Source organism: Tyto alba, unplaced genomic scaffold (genome assembly GCF_018691265.1).
Source record: "Tyto alba isolate M040663 unplaced genomic scaffold, T.alba_DEE_v4.0 Super-Scaffold_38, whole genome shotgun sequence".
Lineage (NCBI taxonomy): Eukaryota > Metazoa > Chordata > Aves > Strigiformes > Tytonidae > Tyto > Tyto alba.
Genome location: NW_024881313.1, coordinates 36,858,098 through 36,881,362, shown reverse-complemented (window position 1 = coordinate 36,881,362; position 23,265 = coordinate 36,858,098). Strand labels below are relative to the sequence as shown.

Genomic DNA, 23,265 nt, shown 5'->3' with positions numbered 1-23,265 from the left:
GATGATAGACAGTGAGTCAAGCAAAATAATTACTGCTTTCCTGTAGTGGGGTATCCCTACAAAGTCTTATGCTAAGTTTTCCTCTTGAGCATTCCTAGCAAGAGGTTTTTTCTTAATAACAGGAGTCTTCTTTCACCCCAGCATCTATAAACAGAATAATCTACGCTAATGGGAGGGAAAAAAAGCTTAAAACATTCAATGGGAATATTTATGGTGCATCAGTTTAAACTTCCATTTCAACCTTTTTACTATGTCTTTAATGCTAATTCCCATAGTGCTTAGAGACCTGAATTAATTTACACTGAATAAAGAATACAGATTATTCATTGTAACTCTATTCCCTGCTTTGATACTGAGTCTTTTATAAATGCTGGAGTAAATAACACAAAAACATTTAGATAATATGATATAAATGCATCCAGCTTCTAACACAGAAGTGGCCTAGCTGATCTTTTTAAAATTGTTCTTCTGGTATTTAAATTTTGACTTTAAGATTTAAATTTTGCAGTTAGCTTCAGCATTAAAAATGACTGCAGCGATTAAGTACTTCCCTGTACATGCTGTGAATTAAGATAGTCCATCTTTTCAAACTCACACTGTATCATGCAAAAAATATCTAGTATCCAGCCAGTGTTGAACTCCCTCAGTGTCTGTACAGTTACACCTGTTTTCAAATGTTCTGAAGATGCTACAGTGGAGGCAGTCCAGTTTCATGTTGTATTACAGATTTTCACTACACAAATTCTAGGTTAGGCATTTCTTTATCACATTTACCTCTTCAGAGTGTCCCAAGAACAAATCAGGTTTGATAATTGACTCCTATTATTTGGGGCTTTCTTTCCTATTTGAGTTTGGATGGAAGAAGCCATCTACTAATTGGGTGAAATGAGAGAATTTAGCTAATTCCTGGCCAAAAAAAAAAAAAAAAAAAAAAATAGAAGACCTTGAAGTCTAGATGTAATAGTCCCACATCTTGGCCCATAGTAGAAATCTATTGTTTCCTTATTCCTGCCCCATTCCACCCATCTACTTCACTCCATGAGTGCCTGATGAGGGGGAGGAGAGAGGAGACCTCTGAGAAAGCTCGAGTTCTACAACTTCTCCATAGTTTTATGCTTCTCACCCACCACCTGCTTGATTTCCCTCTGCTCTGTCAGTGCAGATGGAGTCCCAAAGGCATTCCTGGGTGAAGGAAGAAACTAGAGCACAACCTGCTGTATTGGAACATAACTGCTAGGAAGGATGTGGGATCTCCCACACTGAAGGTTTTAAGAGCAGGTTAAATATCTAGTTGGCATGGCAAAGAGTATTGCTTCGGTTATCAGCTGTTGAGACAGGTGTTCTGCTTTTGGAGATGAGCTTCACCATTACTGTTGCTGCCCCAGCCCAGCTAGCTGCTGCATTGATTGGAAGCTTAGTCCTCAGTTGTGCTGTAGTGGGAAGGGGAAATAACTGGATCTAGTCCCTGACCTTCCAAATCTATCCTTTGTCATCGTGCCCTCAGTTCCTCTTTTCCTCAGTTCCTTATGCAGCCCTGTGTCCTCCATGCACAACCTACCCCCCACACCAGTAGAAATGTTCTACTGTCCTAAACTCTAAGGAATCTTACACCAAAAGACATTTAGAGTGTCAGAAATCTCAGATGTAGCAGCAAGTAATGAAATAATCTGTGCTTGTGTTGATGGGAGACCCCAACACAACTGGGAGGGGAGGAGAACTCAGCCAAGGGATCCCTTTTACTGTGAAGACCTATTCCATCCACGTTTTCTCCAGTCCTTTCACATATAAACCAATCCTTTCTTGGCTGTGCAATGAAAAATAAGCCAGTAAACATTTCATTTAGCACCTAAATAATAAAAAGTGAAGCCCAGCTTATAGGAAATTGTTTGATTTTTGTTGGTATGCTGACTGAATGGCAATGAATCATTGAGATAGCTCCTAAAGATCTAAGTTAAGGATAGCTCTTCAAGGTCTAAATGTAGGTGGTCTTAAAAGTGTGAGAGCCATGCTGTCTTTATAATGGAAAACAAAGCAAGCACCCAAACAAAAATAAATATGCTGAGAAGGAAAAATGAGTGCATAAACAAAATGTGCTGTAGAGCTGCACTGATCTCCAGTGCAGAATCTGGAGATATTTTCTCAGGACACTTCACAGGACATTGTTAAATGTATCTGTACTACTGTGAATCTCATAGTCTGTATGTTCTCATAAATAATAAAGGTTTGATCCATCCCTGAGGTGCACACAGGCAGTTCTCATTGGCAAAACTCTCATCATCCCACATAATCACATTCTCACACTAGTAAAGCACAAAATTTCCATAGAAGAAATCCTGCTATCAGTAATACCAATCACAGTGAAGGAAAAAAAAAAAAAAAAAAAGCAAAAGGATGAAAACATTTATTTTGTTCTTTTGAATCGTATTTTTCGTTTACTGTTGCTGCTAATGCAGAAACCCAAATTGCTTTGTTCTGGCTTTTTCCTTGTTAGTGTGCTGTTACACCAGCCTCTGCAGAATAAGAGCCTGTTGTAAAACTCCTGACTTGTTATTAAACAATGTACTGGCAATGGCCAGCTGTGACCTGATTGGCTTCAATCAGGAGATGTTTTATTTGTGCAGTAGTGACCAAAGAAAAAATACAGGAAGACAGATATTTGTTCTGGGAAACACCTAAGTACCTGCTGAGTTTTGAATCCAATAAAGAAGGATGGTGCTGAAAGAAAGATAGGATGAAGATTAAAAATTACATGTCCTTCTGCACAGGTTGCTGGATAAAGGCAGTTCTTAAAAAAAAAAAAAAAAAAAAAAAAACAAACCCACAAACATTCATATAACATTTTTTGTCACTAGTATGGTGGTAATGAAAACAAATTGAGGATTTGAGGGAAAATTTGCTTTCCTGTTGCCCCTAAATTTACCTCCTCCTATCTCTCCTTTAAAACATCTGGTTTGGTTTTTTGTTTTTCTCATAGACCTAAGGCAGTGTCCTCTTTCTTTCTTGTGATTACAGCCAGACTTCCTAAATCTCACATATTTTTTTCTCCCAAAAGACCGAAACATTTTTTCTTTTTTGAAAAACATAGTCACTTTATTTTTCTTTTTTTTTTTTTCTCACTTTTTTTCCCCCTAACTATCTTTCAGGGTTTAGGAAAGGAAGATCTACTTTCCTTTATCCTCCCCTGTTTCAGGCTCCTTTGAACTACCTCTTGATCTTCAGTCTAGCATGCAGTTGGTGAGACTGCTGCAGGCCTCTGTTAGTAAGAATGGAAGAGTTTGATTAAATGCTTTGTAGCAATCTGTCAGAAGAAATGTAGAGCAACCATATAGAGCAGGTTTCATAGAGCAAAGTGATCTGACACCTATCAGAGCCTAAATACTGAGGATATAGCAAGCAGGTAGGTGATCTGCACAATTAGTACTGGTTTGCACTTAAAGGTCATGTGGCATCTGATGTTATTAGGACAGAGAAGACTCAAGAACTAAAGCACAGTTCTCTCCTACCTTTCTGTCAATGAGCAAGGGGAAAAAGAGCAAGTCCCAGGACAGAGCATCAGCTGGATTCATGAGTTCCTGTCAGTGCTCCATTTTCCTCTTCATCTCCTGCCTTTCCACCTAGCCTAGTCAAGTCTATTCCATTGACACTTATAATAGCAGAGCCTTAGATAATGATTCAGGTACACGGCATTTTTAAAACTTCATCATAAATACTGGTAATTGCAGAGCCTGTGTTTGGTGGATGCAATGGCTGTAGGTTTCGAGACAGCACTCTGTCCCACCTTGTAATAGTCCATAGTAAAATTCTTAAAGAAAGGCAGAAATGAAAATGATGGAGCTGTGTAAATAAGCACATGTGCAATGAGATGATCTTTGAATAAATCATCTGAAGCACCTGTGCTGCCTGAAACCATGTGAAGTGTCTTATCTCACAAACTCTGGTAAAAGACTGAAACACTTTCCCTGCTGATTAACCTTAAGCCAATGTCTTTGCTTACCATTGCCTTTACTCACCTGACTCTCATCTCATATCTGTATGGCTTGCTCTTTAGTCTCTTTATATAGAGTCTACCTATGACAAAAAACACAGAGGAGAGCAGAGCCCTCATGAAGTAGTGGAATAATACCAGTAATTAAAAGTGTGCCTGGAGAGCTCTATTCTTTAGATGGGGAAGGCTTCATAAGCTGCATCTGAAATAGTGGTATTGTAGCCTAGCAATATGAAAGCTGGAAAGAATGTTATTGCTGCCTATAAATACATCACTGTTGGATAAACATTAGAAACTGAAGAGCTACTTACAATCAGGGGCAATGTCAGTGCAAGAAGAAATGGGTATAGGCGCTCTACGGATAGACTTGTGAGTGGATATTAGAGGATGATTTCCAACCCATAGAGCAGAGGAGTCCAGGAGCAGTGTAATGGAGGGTTTCAGGAATTTTACTCCATGATTTACTTGACCTGAGGTTTGGAGGATCAGGAGATCACTTCCTATCCTGTGCTTGAAATATGTTCCTAGTGGTATATTTCTGTCATTGCCAAGATTTTAGCCATGAGGCAGTGTTTTTGGAGATGGACATCAACTTATATAAAGTCTGTTGATAGAACTGCTCAGTGCAAGATTAGTTCAATGTTTACTGACTAGCTAGAACTTGTCTGTGCTTTGTTCTCTTTTTGATGATGGCGGAATGGTTTTGGGAACATTGGAACAAGCCTTGTAACATTTCCAAGGTTTCAGAGGAAGGAAGAAAGCAAAGTTCGGTCTTTACAGTTTAGATATGAATCATGCTCATGAGTGCAATTTACTTCAAAAAAAGAACGTGTCCTGAGTCACCTCTGGGAAGGAGAATCAGAGAAGTTGTTTTCAAGTCTAGATGTTTAGAGTTACCCACTAGACATACACCTGCAGGTGGTCAAGGACTAAATGGTTCAATTTCAGTTTTCATCCAAGGAATTGAACATCTAAATCCCTCACTAACTCCACTGTAGTTGTTCAGCACCCAGCCACCTTCTCTTCTGTCTAACCTAAAAGGTGAATACTGCTGCTTCACATTACTCTGTCAAGTAAAACACAAGACAGGTGGAAAATCCCTGATTTGTGTCACCCTTAAATGGGGCATACACACTCCTACTGGCACACGGGCTGCTTCTGTGTGTTACAGAAACAGCAGCTTTCTTGGGGAGGTGCCCAGGTTGAACCACTGGAAACATTTCCACATGCACAGGAGCACCATGAAGCTAACAAAATTAGACCAAGCACAGGAATGAATATTTGGAAGAGCAGGCTATAAATGATCCTGTATGGTCTTTCCTGAATTCCTGGACAAATATTAAAAAATGATGAAATATTTAACACCATGTTTTTGATGGAAATGAGGCCAAGAAGAGTGTGAACAGCAGCATCAGTGTCTCAGACTTTCCTCCTTGGCTTATCCACACAGTATCTGCAAAGGTAGAGAATTTAATAATCATTTCTAATTGCATAATTGTATTAAAAGCAAAAAAGCATAAACCCTGAATTCCCTAGCTAGTCATTTAAATTAATTTTCTTTCCGATTTTTCTTTGTATAATCCCACAAGGACATTATGAATGAGGATATGATGTGCACTCTTATATTTCCCAAACAGTAGCCATAAGCCTGATCAATCACTATCAGCTCTCAGTGTCTGGCTTCTGAAGTCCTAACTCTAATTTGTGCAATGCAGCTGCAATGGTCACTCTTCATAGAAGACATTCAGCCTTCCACAGTCTGTAATGATAACTACAGCCTGTGTCAACAGGGCAATGACTTAGATAAACCCCAGAGGGCTGTACTGTGCCCGTGATACTCTGAAGCTAGTTTGTTATGGGGTAGTAAAACCAGAGCTGCAACCTAGCTTATGCTAAAAAGACACTTTACAGCCCCATTTCCTGTTTGGTTCAAAAATGACTGACATCTGACCTCCATTTAGCAAAGAAAATTAGAGCAGATTCCTAAATCTTTTATCAACAAGCTAAACCACAAGCACATGCTGTACTAAACGAAGTCATCTGTATTTGACTTCGTCATTCCTGTGAAAATAACAGAGGAATTTTCTCCGGTGGAAGACCTGATTGCATAGTCAAGATTGGAGCCGTATTCTTAGACTGGAGTATCCAGCGATGGGGTTTCGATTAGCCCATATTTAACCACGTACTTCTCAGGGGCAACATTTCTCTTTGTACACTGACTAGGAGCAAAGCACAGGCTGCTGTAGTGTCCTGTAGTTATCCATACAGCTCATTTCTGGCGTGCTCATGGGTAGTTTGCAGAGGGCCATTTTTGACCCTGGTCACCATGCTACGCAGCCAGACAGTGCTGGGCACAGACACAGACAGTGAACACAGTCAGTTTGGTCCTGCCCTGGGGCTGTCCTGCCTGTGGTCCTGTTCTGTGTTGTGTTGGCTGCATCCTTCCGACCCTAGGAACATCGGTTCTTTAAGCCTTTGTATCTAAAGCAGGCAGGATGCCCCGTGTCTTGTGATTAAAAATTGGCTTGAAGGCAGGAGAAAGAAGCTTTGGAAAAGGCTTAGTGGAGCACAGATGGTTCTACAATGGGTTTATTTTTAGGGTCTATGCACACCCTAAACTCTAATGGAAGCTGCTGCTTCTCCTCTTCACCTGAGCGTTTCACCCCTGTCCTCATAAAAAAGCTGTTATTCTCTTCCAGGCTTTTGTTCTTCCCTTGCAACTGCCCCTTGCATTTCCTGTGGGAATATTTATATTCCCCCAGGCAACTGCCACCAAGAAGCTTGTTTTCCCTGCCAACCTCTCCAGCTGCTTTTCCCATCTGTAAGCATTAGGAGTACCAGAATATATGCACTGATAGAACATGATCACACAGAGGAAGCCATGAGGACCTCAGGGGAGACCTCCATGTGGATGAAAGCAAATAGGCCATGACAGGCACAGAGCCTGGGAAATAGCTTGCTGTTAGGTATTCTTCCCACTTTATGACATTTATGGCTTGTCCATGGGCTTTGCCTGCCCTAGAAAAGGCTGAAAGGGGAAAAATATTTTGTTAAGTATTGTCCATGATTCTTCTTCCTGCCTGTTCAACAATCATGGAATGGGAAGGACTCCAGCACAGTGCACTCAGATTTCTCCTGCTAACTGTTTTCAGACAGACTTTGGGACAGCAGTCTTAATTGAACATCATTATTAATGGAGTACTACATAAATTAATAGAAGGTTTTCAAGCTTCTTTAATAAAGTTATCATTTGCAATTATTTCCATGCAGATGATTCAACTAATTCAGCTAGCTTTCAACCATGCTGGCACATTATTATGATTGCTAATGTTAATTGTTTGTGTCATGCTTTGAATCAGAAAACAGTAGCTATGCACATCCCAGAGAAGAAAATACTGCTGTATGGCTAGAGCAAGAAAAAAAAAAAATCAACAGAAAGGCTACTTGGGTTTTACCAGTGCTATTTTAGAAATCCTTTTACAGAGCTCCATTTCTGAATCAGTGAGGCCACCTGTACAGAGGGAGTTGTTAAGGTTTTCTGCCTTTTCAGATCTCAGCACTTCCCAAGTCAAAAGAATGGATTTCTAATTCTCTGCTTTTTGTAACCAACTATATAATTAAGATCATTTGACAGAAATAATTAGCAGAGTGTCCTTTCTCTATCAACAATGAGAATCTGTTTCTGCCCACCTCTGACAGAGGTTGCAGTCAACTGCTGGAGAATTTTGCTTTTTTTTTTAATTTTCTGCCACTGTTCCTAACATGGAAGCCTGGTTATGACATCCTGCACACCAAGTAGTTCAGGATGCCCATGGTATAATACTGAGTCAGAGAATGACATTTGGGCTTGAAACATGGTCTATTCTCAAATCAAATAAAGAGGTCATTATGTGTAATTTCCCACCATTCACCTGGCTTTTGATTTACTAATTAGGAAGGCCAAAGAGAAATATGTTTGCTTTCACCTTAATTGCTTCTTTGTGTCTAACATCCTGCTGCAGAGCTGAAGCTCATGCTTTTACCGGGCGCTCTCCGTATGCGGCGAGCGGGAGGCATGTGCTCCCACGTCATCCTATCTTGTTTTGGCCAGCAAAACCAGAGACATACTCTGGGACTCCCAACTCACCGGAACACGCACATTTTCCTGTACCGTTATCCCCACATTCCTGTAAATATAGCATCATAGAATACTTTGGGTTGGAAGGGACCTTCAAAGGTCATCTAGTCCAGTGCCCCTGCAATGAGTAGAGACAATTTCCACTAGGTCAGGTTGCTTAGAGCCCCATGGTGGCATCTACCACCTCTCTAAGCAACCCGTTCCAGTGTCTCACCACCCTCACAGGAAAGAATTTCTTCCTTATATTTAGTCTAAATTTGCCCTCTTTCAGTTTAAAGCCATCACCCCTTGTCCTATCCTTACACTATTTGATAAAGAGTCCCTCCCCATTTTTTCTGTAGCCCCCTTTAAGTACTGGAAGGCTGCTAGAAGGTCTTCAGAGCCTTTCCTTCTCCAGGCTGAACACCCCCAACTCTCTCAGCCTGGCCTCATAGGAGAGGTGTTCCATCCCTCTGATCATTTCTGTGGCTTCCTCTAGACCCACTCCAAGAGCTCCATGTCTTTCCTGTGCTGAGGACCCCAGAGCTGGCCCCAGCACTGCAGGGGGGTCTCCCCAGAGCGGAGCAGAGGGGGAGAATCCCCACCCTCAACCTGCTGGCCACACTTCTCTTGCTGCAGCCCAGGACACGGTTGGCTTTCTGGGCTACGAGCACACATTGTTGGCTCATGTCTACCTTTTCATCCACCAGTACCCCCAGGTCCTATAATATATAAATATCTAAATATTCATATATAAATACATATTTATATATAACATAAATATAAAGTACTTCATAACTCAGTCTCCTGTGAAAATATGCTGTCGCTTGCTACACTCTTCTATCCAAAGCCTCACATCTTTAGCCTTGAGGCAAGTGGCTGTACTCTGAACAGTGAGTCCTGGCAAAAAGTCCTGCCTGCCTGACATGACAACACCTCTGCCCAAACCAGCAGGGAAGGGTCGCGCAGCAGCAGGACTCTTGTGTGGCAGGCCCTCAGCAGAAACTCTTGCCTTGTCAGAAGCAGTTATCTGGAGATCACTCAACAGCAGGCAAAGCACTTGTTCTTAAGAAATCATGAGGAGCCAGTAAACCCTTTCACTTACAGAACCAAACTACTTTCAGTGGCAGTATCTTTTCACCTTCCAACTCAGAAACTCTAATTCCTTCTTTTCTCTCCTTTTCAAGGAAATCCTTTTCCTTCTGCCTGCTCCTTCACTCAGTGTAACACACACCTCTTGCATGTGTCTGTCTGACACTACTTTCTGTATTTCAGAGGGATATTTCAGGCCCAAAATCTTCTGTCAGGCATGGCCATAAGTGAAATTGCTGCATGAACTGTGCTACTTCAGGAGCACATGTTGGAGTTACACTACCAACCACTCCTCCCAGCTTGCTCCCACAGCCCACAGGACTAGCAATTTCCTGCTGTGCAATTCCAGGATCTTTCTATCCCTCCTCCCTGCAACTCCCAAAGGACAGGAGGGAATGTGGTTATGAGGAAGTGCCTCCTCATCCAGCCCTTGGGAGGGGACAGGCAAGCAGAGAACAGGAATCAACACAGAGAAACGTATTTTACTGTGAACAGCTTATCAGCTCTTCATTCCATCACGTGAGTAGAATAAGCCATGGCCTGACCCCAGTGAACATAAACCACAAGAGAAGTTCAGTGACTCCTGTGAGGAGTTGGAGCCACCAATGGGGTGATTTAATGTGATTAAATGTGGTCTTTGAATCAGGAATATCTTAAAACCTCTGACTGTCAGAATCAAGGAGGTAAGATCAAGGAACAACTAACAGTCTACCTCCCCTGTTTCCCATACTGTTTCCCAAACTGTCTTTTACTGATCACCACTGGGGACTGAGTCACAGCCTGCATGGTTCATTGGTCTGACTGAATATGGAAGTTTTTATATCTTTATGTTATGGCCTCAATCTTTAAGTCTGTTCTGCCTGAATTGCTACAACCTCTTTTCTTATTCCTTCTGTCCTTGAAACCGTGCACGAGGGAAAAGTTCCTAAAAGAGTCCAGACAAGGTCTTGACCAACGCTTTTTGTCTGAAAAGGATCGGGGCAAGAAGCAAATACAGGGAAAGGCTCTTTAATGGAAGCACATAGCCTCAGTCCATGGTGTCTTGTGATGCGCCAGTCTTCAGGCTCTCTTGGATGGTGCCTTGCACTGCTGTTCTTGGAATCTGGGATACACTTGCACTATTCAATCCACATCAGGGGTTGTAAAACAAGCATAAATGGGATTAACAATGTTACCTGACATGAAGATGAATATGAGACCTTCTTTCATCTGATCTTTTAGACTAGGGGACTTTAAAAGCCTCGCTAACTTGCAGTTTCTTCCTAGCAATGCTGTAATCATGTCTGAAGCAGCAGTTCAGCACCAGTCTCCTTATCTCCAGTTTCTCCCCTCTCTCACATGACTCTTTGCCCTCTTGAGAAGGTAGTTCTCTGCTTTCTGTACTCTCATTTTCCTGATGTTTTCACTGCCATACTTCCAAATTCTGATATCTCCCTACTGAGGTAAGAAAAGCCTCAAATTTATTAGCTTCTGAGTTGTAAGGGAATGCCAATCACTGTGACTCTAGGAAAGCTCAATTCACTGACTTGTAATACAACTCAATGTGTTTCAAATTCCACCTCCTGCCAGTTACAATGTGATGTGAATTCCTTTGCAGTGCTGCCCGTGGGGGCAGTTATTGCTGTTTCTGGAGCACAGACTTGCTTACTTTTTCACTCCACAGAGTGAAGGCATCAATTAATCATGGAGAAAGGAACTGTGGAGTTCATTGTCATAGAAGATCGTTATGACTCTTTAACAAGTTTTCAAAAAGGGACAGGTCATTTTTGTGAGTAACAGTAGTATTTAGATTTAAATTAAGGCTGATAAATTTAAGCTAACTTCCATCTACCAAGAGCCAGGAAAAGACCTGTGGTGGATAAATTACCCCTATGAGTATTATGAGTTTCTTCCTCAGGCTTTGAGATGAGTGAGTATGACAAGGTCGGCTTTGTCCTTTCACCAAACATTAACTGCACTGCAGGTCTCCAATTACTCACTGGCTTTGTTGTCCAAATTGAGACATGTCCTTCATTGACTGTCCACCTCAGACTCCAGTCTGCCTACAGAGATAAACTTTATGCACATGGTAAGCTCCTGAGCCCAGCAGAACAGTCTCACATGAATAGTGCCTGAAATGAGGGGACCCTTATCTCAGTCAGTATCCCTCTAGATGCATACTAAATTACAATAATAACATTCACCAGCAGTGCCTGTAAATGAGAACAGCTTTCTCAGGTGGCTGGCAAGAGATCTTTCCCTTGTTACATCAATTGATTTAGCTGCAGTCCTCCTCTGCTGTGCCCTCCAGCCTCCATGCTATATGAACCCTGCTGTTTCTTCCTCTCCAGTATGAACCTGACACAGTTATTTCTCAAGCTTTTCCTACCCTTGGCTATAAATTACATTACTGCCACTGTGGTTTCTTTGCTAGTAGTAGTTAGGAGACAGAAACAAACAGAAAGCATGTGCTCTGGGCTCTCTACAAACAAAAACAAACTGAGTCTCAAGTTGGGACTTTCTAAAAGAAAAAAAAAAAAAAAGGGAAAAAACAAAAAGAGAAAAGGTTAAAACCATTCTGTGCCTGCGGTCACAACACTGCCCGAGCCATTGAGAAACTCTGCAGCACTTTCAGACTTGTGTTTCTCAGACTGACCATACCGATATTTTCACTAAAGTCCCAACTGCTATTAACACCAGCAGAGTAGTGGACCAGACATCACAAAAATAAATCTTGCTCCTCACCTATTTGTGCTGCTCTACCAAGGTCACAATGTGCTGGGGAATGTGACTGGGGAGTGACTGCAGCTGGAAAAGCAAAATGCTTGTTCTACAGCCTTCTCTTCTTTGCTCTGTTATCCCCATAGACGTAAAGCTTTATAGCAGGTAGAAGCATCTACTTACTATCCGTACCACACACAGGGTGTCTCGAAAAAGGAATGAGGCCATGGTACAAGGTTGTTGATACCCAAAGTATGGCTTTTGCTAAAGGAAGTCGGACATGGGAGCCAACTGTCCCTGTTTCATGTCCAAAGTATTGTTTGACAAGGTTTCAGGCTTCATTTTAGTAAATTCCAACTGCTGGCCACATTTATAATTTACTTAATTTTATACCAAGAACACATCTTCCTTCAGCACATGTGGCTTTTTGAAAACAAGGATAGTTTTGATCATAATTATCCATGGAGCCTGGGAGAAGACACAGACCAGACCCTCTTGCTCTGTGTCCTAAACAGACATCAGTTTGCCTGTGTTCAAAGCATCTTGCAATCCAAACAAAAGCCAATGGCTGGGTTCAGACTGATGGGCAAAGAGGACAAAACACTATGAACCAAGAAGTAGTAAGGAGGGCAAAGATCATACAGTCAGTAGAGGCTGAGATTGTCTTTATATTCCAAGACACGTAAGAGAATGTGGTTTCGCTGACTAGGATCCTGCTCTGGGGAAAAGCTCTTTTTATGAACTGAATCAAAAAGTCTACAACTATTTGTCTGATCCTATTTGCTTCTGTGGCCAATCCAATGTCCTGCTGTAAATCTTGTAGGAACAGTGTTTCTCCCAGCCAGATTTAGTGATGTTCCAGCATATGAGATGATTAAACTACATCTAAAGAGAGGTGTGCAAGGATTTTTTTTTTCCCCACTCTTTTAACTTTTTTTTTTGTCAAGAAATACATTCAAGTGGCAAGTGTGCTGGATCTGTTTTGTTGTTAGAGCTCTCAAAAGCAATTAATCTCATGTCAGTTACTCATCAGTTTGACCTGAATTTCCTCAGGTTCTAATCCCCTGCCTCCTTCTCCCCTAGAAGCAGTGTTTCAAACTTCTTCCTTAATCTGCTAATCCTTAAACTGAAGGGAGTGAATAAAGCATCTAGATGAACGGCAGCCGCAGGAAGTTTATGTGCAGAACAATCAACAGAGAGCAGACCTTAACAGCATGTTTCAAAGTCTGTCCAGAGCCACATGGGTTCCTGGGGTTCGGCATGAAAGGCAGTAGATGTTGGTTGCCTAGTTTCTTTGAAAGCCTAACTGTGAACCTTTGCCTTTTGTTAGAAGTGAAATTTTCGAAGTGAGACATGACTCTGACATGTTCCCTGGTAGCACAGCTTACACTGAGAGCAATGCTTTGGGGTGTTGTAGCCAGAATAAAAGTGAATGGATCTGAGCAGCTGGAGATTTTTCCAAATTTACTCCGGTCATGAGTCACTGAGGCTCTCAAAACCAAATACCAATTTTGTACCTGGAGCCTGAATTGTTAAACTCAGAAGCTATTTTAACATTGACTTAGCAGGGTTATACCTCTGAGGAACTTTCTGTAAATTGCAGTATCTTAAATGTAGGAGGTACTCTATTTGTTTTTTTTTTACTCTATTGCTGTGAAATCTTTGAGAGGTTTGTGAGGCATAACGGAATTGCTTCTGGCCCTAAGACTGACTAATCAAGTCCTAGAAAAAGTGTAATAAGTTTTTTATGATAGCAAAATAGCGTTTGTCATTAAGAAGTCTGGCTTGTTTGTCAGGCAAAAGACCTAAGGCAGTAGCAAAGTTGCTTACTTGATGGTGCTTTCTCTTTTTGCTGTCACTGGGATGAGCTACAGTCAGTTACAGTTGAGCAGGTTTGAGAACACCACTTTCTGTGTTTTTCTCATGTTATTTGACAGCTTTCTTTGTAAACAGGGACACTGACATGTCAGATTCAGAATCCTAACCCAATGATCCTGGGAAATGCACTGACTGAACCCCTGTGGAAGTGATTTTAATAACTGGAATGTTCTGCATTTAGCTGGGAAAAGATCATTTAATGAAGAGTCTGTAACTGCACAACTGCAACTTGGCACTTGCCTTTCTTTACCGTTTCACAAAGAATGAGAAGACAAATAATCTTCTCTTAGATGATTGAATCTGTAATGAGAAACTTTCTGTCTAGCTTCAGTGATATTTTGGTTGCTGGCATCAGCATCACGCACTGGCTGCCTCCTGGTGCCATTTTCAGCAGCAAGCACTGTTTAAGAAGTTCCCTCTTTTGTTTTATGGCACTGTGTCCCAACTTATTGTAGCTTGTATTTTACATTGTGCTCATATTTTACATTGAATCTGAATGGTGGCTGAGGAAAGACTAAAAACAGACAAATATTTTCTGGTGAAGGAGAATATGCATCTCTACCCTGTTTAAGAAAGCTTGGTACAGCCAACTAATCCCAGGACTGAAAACCAGGCAATCCATGCTTTCCTATTGCATTAATGGGTCTGAAATCTTTGAACTTCACACAGGCGAACCTGTTCAAGAGACTAACCAGATGTAAACTATTCCAGTTTTGCCACTCCAGCACAGATAATTGTCACCAAATCTCCTTCTGTGAACAATGCAACAGACTCCAGTGCAGCCAGGTTGTTTAGGGGCTTATCAATTCTAGCTGTGCTAGGGATGGAGTAGAGGGGAACGAAAATGATAACCAAGGATGAAATGACCATCTGAATATTCGAGTCTTTCTGGTAGATCCTGTTTCACTTACTTAAATTGATTCTGCTCAGAGGGAGCTCCTCATGTTATGAAGACAAATTGTTGTACATGGTTTATTGTTAAAGATATAAGCTATAGCCAGCCTCGTAGGCTGTTATTGCTGATCCATTGGACAGACAAAACTCCTGTTTCATAGAATAAGAAAAGTAATTGAGGGGGACAAACCATGAGGAATTTTGCAAGTGAACAAAATTAGCTTGTTTATTTTATATATTAATTAATATGTATCTGTATATATTCACTGTAGATGATGATTTAAATGTATTTCCCTGTTTAGGAGTATCCGATGCCTGCGGAATATTATCCACTGGAACTTGATCACCACGTTCATCCTGAGGAATGTGATGTGGTTTCTGCTTCAAATGATAGATCACAACATACATGAAAGCAATGAAGTAAGTGCTTGGAGCCGGCGTGTCTCTGCCATGTAGTTTGGGGGCAGACAGGGATGCTGAATTTGTTCAACTGATAGAAATATTACTGAGGACACCTATCCGCTTGCTCAGAGTAATGTAATTTCTGTGTAATTTAATGTAATTAATGCTTTCATGTAATTTCAAAAAGATAAAGAAAATGAGCTTAGATTTGCTAAATTTTCCTTTATTTCCTCATTACTGAATATCAAAGGGTATTTTAAAGTAAAAAACCTGTCCAAAATCTTCTCTCTTATCTTCATTGAGCATAGATACTTTACAAATTTATATACTGTGGGACACAGTATTGTGCACTGCATCTTGCAGTGATGGGCACATGTGTGGGGAAAGTGTTCATTCCAGAGGGTATCATGTTCATCAGAGGGGTACAGAAATAATTGATTTGGCTGTTGATGCTCTGAGTCAGCTGCTTTGTCTGATGACAGTGAGCACCTTGCTGCCTAGAGTCAGTGGGACTCCCAAGAAAATAAGAAATAGGGTGTGAAACAGTAGAATTTTTGTTTGTTGATATCAGTGGGATTTTTTTTACAAAATTCTATTTTTTCTGTTAATCCCTTCTTAACTGTGCTGGCCTTGAGGATGAAGTTGTGTGGTATAAGCTGCATCTAGCAGCAAGTCCCTGTCATTGAGAGAGATAGCTCACTCCTCCAGGGACCCAAATGTTTTACTCCAGATCCTGCTGCTTCTTTTGAGTGTTCCTTTTCCTGATCCCCTGGGGAGGACCGCACTCTTGGAAACTGGACTCGCTAAACTGGTGGAGAACTAACCTGCCCAACAAAAAAAAATAAGGAGGAGTTTTCTGCTGGCATAGCTAAGTCAGCTTTCTGATGGGTGATTGAGAGTCAGAGACAGTTCAAGGCATGAGACAGATCCACACAATAAAAAATGGGAAGGCTGAATGGGCAAGAAGTGGGGCGTCTTTTCTGCATGGCATTGAGCACCTTTGAGAAATACAGCATGTCACCATGCTCCCATTTCTCTTACTCGCCATGTTATTTCTTGTTCACTCAAGCAACTCCACCTGCAAGCGCATGTCTGAATTAGGACATTGAATCAGTCCCTATGTAAGTACTGTAATGTCTCCCCCTGTTTAGTCACCAGCAGCCCCAATAATATGAGTATTTCGGAGTGGATTAAAAGCACTCCAAAAGAAAAAGCATTTTTCTTCATCAGCTTGCGCAATAAAAAGTAGTCCTTTTTGGTAATCCCTTGGCAGGTTTTTTGACTGTTCCCTTTCCCTTGCAATAGTGCTCACACACACACACAAACATACACACGCCCTCCCACATCCACCCACCCCCCTTTATACTCTCCACTCTGTGGAAAGCAGTTGGACTAAAGTGTCTGTAGATTATGGGCTGGATCCATATCTGATATCAGTCAATGTGGCTTCACTCATGTAGGAACTGGTTCTGTAGAAATTGAAAAACACCCCAGGAACCTGGCTATCCATTCATTTTAATGTCAGCTGGGCACTCATCATCCTTGGTTAACTTTTGAAATGTAAGATTTATCATCTGAACTTTAATCCTGTTCTCTAGGAAAACAAACAGAAAAGTAAATAGTACCTGAATAAAAAAATCTATGCAAAACTCTGTATTATTATTCAATCAGATGCTCCTATGACAAGATGTAGCTTCTGTTAATTCGCTGTTTGCTTTGTCTGTGTTTCTGACATTTTCAGACTACAGAAAATGGTGGTATGTGAGCTTCATTGTTGACAGTTTTATGCTGCATGATTTACTCTCATGACAATACTGAGAATCTTAATACAGATTTTTACAGTTATTTAGGAAAAATTCATTGGAGTCAGGCACTCAAATGCCTTTAAAATGTGACCACAAAGTGCTAAGGAAAATATAAATGTGCAAATATAATGACAGATCCTCACATGCCTCAGTTTTCATTAACTCATCTTTTCTCTGCAAAACACTGAAGTCTTTTGGGGAAGGTGCTTTATACAAGCTTAGTGATAACTTTGTTATATTCTTCTTCTGGTATAAGTCAGAGTCAAAGTAACACCAACAAAATAAATGGGAGCAACATCATTTATGCTAGCTAATGAGGTGATGTCTTCTGTGATGATCAATGGAGATTAAAAAGTGCATTTACAGAAGCATCAAGGACTCAATGTGGAAACATTTTGCATGAAGCTATAGAGCTTATGTTAATAAATCAAGAAGGGGAATTGCTGAAGATATCTGGAGCCTAATGGTGGGTACATGTGGGGATCAAGAATCCTCAGTCAAATAAATGAAAAGGTATAAATAAATTAGTTTTGCTAATTTGGTTTATTATTCAATAACAGTAAATCCACAATTCCAAAAGGAATTGCTCAAAATTCATTTTATTCTGGTTTCCTATGGAAACGAGGCAGAGGGAGATCTCACCACCACTATGTGTATTTGTCGGTATCTGTCCCGGTACCTTCCCAATCCACTGGCCAATTCCACTCAGTCATGACACAGGAACAACAGGCTCGGGTACAATTATTTTTTACAATTCTTGTAAACAGAGACAGCTGTGGAGAGGACAAAAGATGTGTAAGTGTTGCAACTGATAGAGAGAGGAACGAGAATCTAGGCATTATATCAGAGAATTTACTTGAGAATGTGGCCACAGATAAAAACTTAATTCATGCTCATACCTTCAGAAAATTGAATGTGAGACTTAAGAATCTTTTCTTACTAGTTTGGGGATCAATCAGGAATGGAGCCAAAATATTTGCTTGGTGTTAACCAAAAATAGGGGCTTATTTTTGGTTTGTGGCTTTATTTTCCTTTGCTCAGGCCAAAAGGAGAAAAAAAAAAAAAAAAAAAAGAAAATTTAATTTGGTTTGAACAAAAATTTGAAAACAAAATTTTTCTTCTTCTTCTGAGTTGTTTTGGGCTTTAATCCTATTTTAAAGATGAAGCCAAACTAAATTTCAAATCTTAATGAAATAATACAGAAATGAAAGCTTTAACACATCCAAAAGATTTCTTCTGTTTATTTCAGCTCACTAAACAGAAGTGATCACAACTTTTAAATGGGCTATCATTTTGTAAATGTGTTTCTTGTCCAATAAATTCTTAGTCCACAGAATTTTTCTGGGTTTAATAGTGCATCTGCTGCTCTGCTGACTGCCTAGAGACCATCAATACCTCATGCATATGAAATCTGAAATAGGATTAGCCGAGGGTCGAAAGTTTCAAATATGTTAGTAGAGTTAATTAAAAGACTGGAGAATGGTGAGACCAAAATAACATCAATGATACCAGCTAACACAGGTAATTAATGTCATGCTTCAGAGAATATGCTGAATTCCTGCTTGGTCAGAAAGAAATTTTCCCAGACTTCTGCATGTAGCACTATGAAAATTACCATCAGCAGTTACTTGTGATTTATTGATGTGGTGTTACCATCTGCCTCTCTAGTGCTAATTGTGTATTCCACAGCTGTGATCTCACTGCACAGCCATTAGAATATGCCTTTACTGATACACTGAGCCTGACCAAAAATTCCTGTTGAAGTTTTGGAAAAATTCAGAGGTGATGTCTGTGGTGATGTGACTTACAGACTGAAGCACTAATGGCAGGAATAGGGGTGATGAAGTAGCTGATAAAAGCATATCTTGAAGTGAAATATCTTTTTTTCTAAATGTCAATAGTGCTTCTTCCCTTCAGTGGAAATGAAGCAAGACTGGGACATTAACTTCTATCTTGCATTTTCAGGTGGGTTATACTGCCTAAGATATGCTTAAATATGCTAAGATAGGCTTGGACTCTTAAGTCACCTTTGGATACGACCCTGGGCTGTGACTGTACCTCTCTGAAAGATTATCTGTAGGTGAATGACCTGCCTCCTCTTGTCTTCTCTCCACACAGCTGCTTCTTAAACTGTTTGTAGGCTGCTGGTGTGGACATGCCTTATGACATATTAACTTTCCAGACATGCTCAGGTACAGGAGATCCTGCATATTGTGGTCAAAGCCAAGCCTCAGCAGAAAGTCACAGACATAGCTGTGAGTTCCTGACATGAGCACATAAGATACTGTAATTCCAAGTCACAGGTATAAATGTGCATCCCATTAATGAATTCTACCACTGAGTTTTAAGGGAATAACAACATAGAGAATCTTTTAAATATCCTCACCATGATTTTAAAATATTCTTTTCTGTTTCCTTTCCAGCCTTGGTGTAGATGTATTACCACTGTCTACAATTATTTTGTGGTGACCAACTTCTTCTGGATGTTTGTGGAAGGCTGCTACTTACACACGGCTATAGTGATGACTTATTCCACAGATAAGCTGCGGAAATGGGTCTTTCTCTTCATAGGATGGTGTAAGTGACTTGTGTGTTTAAAATGGTGCTACATGGTACCTGATATTAAAGTGATAAAGACAAGACCAGCAAGAATAATCTTTAAAAATCCCACTGTGGTGAAATCTGACATTCAAACCTAACTTTGTCAGAATAGCATAAGATCAGGTTTAGTTCTTCACAGTAATGATGACATAAAGCTGATAGGTTATTGCTGGATTTATCTTCTGCATTTAGATCCACAGGCACCTGGTGTTGAGGAAAGAAAGAGAACTCTCAGGCTTGGCAATTTGGGAATGCAGCAGTTCATACCATGTCCCTTTCACTTTGATTAACAAAGCAGTGATCACAAGCCCTTCTACACTGCTGCTCAACACGCCATGAAACAGAAAAGGCACTGTCCATGCCCTGTGGACCACTCTGTCTCAAGAGACAGTTCTAAGTGGAGTTAAGGAGCTGACTAGAAGAGAAAACTGATTATCTGCCAGTCCAACTTTACAGCTGTCTTTTGGACTGCAGAGACATTTGTTCCTAGAAAACAGCCTTTAACAAAAAGTCATATGTCACCTTTATACTATCCTTGTGGCTATTCAAAGATGGGAAATTAGCTCATTGCATGCCCTGCTACCTTGCTTTTACTGTGTCAGCCTGGGTCAGAGCAAAGGCTGCACCTTTTCCCTAGCTGCCTCAACATAAGGTGGTTCATTAGTACAGGCTGGGAACCGCCTGTCAGAGTAGCAGTCCTGCTGAAAAGGAGGTAAGGCTTGCAGTGGATGCAGGCTGAGTATAAACCATCAGTGCCTTCTTATCCTAAATAAGGTAAAACACATACTGGGCTGCACTAGGAGTGTGACCAGATTGGGGGAAGCTGCTAATACTTTCTACTCAGCTTTGGTAAGGCTTGTTTTGGAATACTGTGGTCAGTTTTGGGTCTCATAGATCAAAAAGATCGTGGAAAAACTGGAGACTATCCAGTAGAAGGCTGCCAATATGATCAGAGATCTAGAGGACATGACCTGTGAAGTGGGAGTGAATGAGCTGAGCTTGTTTAACCTGGCAAAGAGGAAGCTAAGGAGGGATCTGTAGCTACCAAGAATGATTTGAATGATAATTACAAAGATGATGGAGCCAAATTCTTCTTGGTAATAGCAGATGTTATAAGAAGGGACAATGACCACAAACTGCAGACCAGGAGGTTCCAGTTGGGCATTAAGAAAGCAGAAAATTTACCAAAAAGGTTGTGCAACACTGGAACAGGTGGCTTAGAAGCTATGGAATCTTTGACCCTGGAGGTATTGAAAATTCAGCAAGGCTAAGCCCTGGCTGAGATGAACTAGTGTTGATAGGTCCGCTTTGAACAGGAGATTGGACTAGATACCTTCAGAGGTCCTTTCCAACCAAATATCCATGATTTGAAATTGGCCAGGAGAGGTTTGGCAAAACCTGAGCTCAGACAGAACTTGAATTTAGCAGTTCTTTTCTGTTGAAATAAGAAAGGTGGAAAAAAGTCACAAATATTTTGTTTTCTGAAAATAGAATGACATTTTGTTCAGAAATGCCCTTTCCTCTCAGAATTGAACAGAAGTGATTGAACTGCAGTTCTGAAGGCAGAAACAGCCTTTAGAACAAAATATGTCATTCAATCAAAAATCAAACTGGAGGAACAAGGAGTTGTAGTAGAAATAAAGTGTTTCTGTGGAGAAATGATTCATTTTTTTTTCCAATATTTTCCAGTTCTGTCACCAAACTGGAAAATCAGATACTCAACACAGCTCTCACAGACCCCCTGCCTGGTTTGGTCCCTAGTATTTTCCCTCCCTACCTCTCTCAGAGCATTCTGGGTCTCTGATTTTTAATATAGGAGTGGTGTGAGCTGAGTATACCTTTCTTCTCACCCTTTTGGGCACTTTCTGGCTCGGCTCTGCATTCCCATATGCAATCTTTTACCATCCTCATTCTCAGATCCCAGTTCTTCACCTCACAAGGAAAAGTGAGATGTTTTCCTCTAGAAGAAAGGACATGGCACATTTTGTATGTTCATGCCTAGCAAGAACATGGGGGAAATAAGTGCACCAGACCCTGTGAGTCAGTGGTGAACAAGACGCAAGACAGCACAATTGTTTGTAGGGAACAAGAGCCACCAGGGCTGGCAGTGCAGATCAGAGCTGCTCTATACTTCTTCCTGAGGTGAAAGAAGACCACTTAGCAATTCAGACCTTTCCCTACTGTGCTATGGTTCTTTCCACTCTGCTTCATCTCTTTAAAGACTCTATTTCCCACAGAAGAAGCAACAAATTGGGGGTTAAAGGCAGTGTTTGATACAAGGCCATGATGACCCCTGTATGAGGGTTCAAGTCATACTGAGTCATGAATTCATTTTAGAGTAACAGCGATTTCAGAGGGACATGAACCTGCAGGTTGGAATGAGGGATGGAGCTCAAGAGGCTTGTCTTGTCTGGTTTTGCCTGAGTTGATAGGTTAATGGTAAAGGGGAAATGGAGAGGGGAAACTCTACTCCTCCAATTTTGACATTGATCCACTGTTTGGTTGGGGAATATCTGGGTGAAAAAGTTCCCATTTCCCCCAGGTCTGTGTCAAAAAGCCAGTTCCACTTACTCTTCCTCATTTGCAGTATCTTGCTCCAACAGAACCCTCTGAAACCAGTTGGACTCTGAAGGCCTAACACAAAACAAGCACAAGGGCAAGGCTCTGGAAATGAGAATGGTATAACAATAGGACTGGAAAGCAGAGGATGTGGCACCGCAGGGACATTAAGTGTAATAACACACCTCATCTACTGCTATGAGGCTGCACAGCCAAGGAGCACTATTGTGGCACCTCTTGGTATAATTGAGAAAACGAGCCCTGTAAAGCAAAATTCATGGCCTAATCCTGTTTCATGGGGAAGGCTCGACTAAAAGAGTTGTTGAAAATTTTGAAAATGGGCTTCATCCAAAGAGCCCAGTATATTTACAACCTTCTTGCAGGCTGGGAAATAAAAATCTAAACACCCATCTCCAAGTGATGTCTCTAAGGTTTTGCCGTATCAACAGCAGGAAAATTAAAAGGGACCAAAATTGCCTTTAAGCCAGCCAAAATTGTTCTGATCTTTTATATAGAAATATAGATATATATGTGTGTTTGATAATAGTTTTATTAACTTTTCTTACTGGTACTAGAGTTTTCTCTTTTTGAGATGATCTTTTTTATATATACATAAAGAGGTCTTAGCAATTGTGATGTCTCAAGTATACCAAGATAGGATCACTTGTATTTAGCATATTCTGGGTCATTAACGAAGGCTCTCCTCACACAAATCTGAATCTACATCTGTATTATATATACATACATAGGTTGTGATTAAATTCTGATTTTTTGATGTTGCAGGTATTCCTTGCCCAATCATCATTGCCTGGGCCATTGGCAAACTATATTATGAAAATGAACAGTAAGTGATAATAATGTTTGTGTTTATGTGGCTCTCTAAATAAATGAAGAAATGCCTGCAGGCTGAGCTGATAATTAAGAAATAAGGCTGATTGATAGGAAAGAGGCAGGGTCACATCACCTCCATCCAAATCCAGATTATCTCAAATTTCAGAGCACTACTTGAGTCAGTTCTTGAAAATAACTTTCCCAAATATCCTTGGCCAAGCCCTGAAGCCTCATTTTATAGCTTTATACATGATTTACAGTCAGGGTAATCTCCTTCAATGGGAGTTTTGCTTGAGTAAGACCTTGGTAAAAACTACAGTTGAGTGCTAAAGGATTTAGCCTTCTGGGTGTGCAGATTCCAATTGACAGTCTGCCAAAAATAGTCTTATGGCTGGAATTTTTGCATTTCTGTTTTTGGATTT

At 40.7% G+C, this 23,265-nt stretch overlaps 1 protein-coding gene across 2 annotated transcripts in view; it reads left to right on the top strand.

Annotated features, from left to right (window-relative positions):
- The window catches only part of CRHR2 (corticotropin releasing hormone receptor 2), a 163,809-nt gene that overhangs the window by 98,357 nt on the left and 42,187 nt on the right, over positions 1-23,265 (top strand). For both annotated transcript variants that reach the window (XM_042802229.1, XM_033002880.2), the window contains 3 exons: positions 14,948-15,065; positions 19,276-19,429; positions 22,796-22,856. In XM_042802229.1, the coding sequence (XP_042658163.1) occupies positions 14,948-15,065; positions 19,276-19,429; positions 22,796-22,856 (333 nt within the window). The remainder of the gene's footprint in view (positions 1-14,947; positions 15,066-19,275; positions 19,430-22,795; positions 22,857-23,265) is intronic.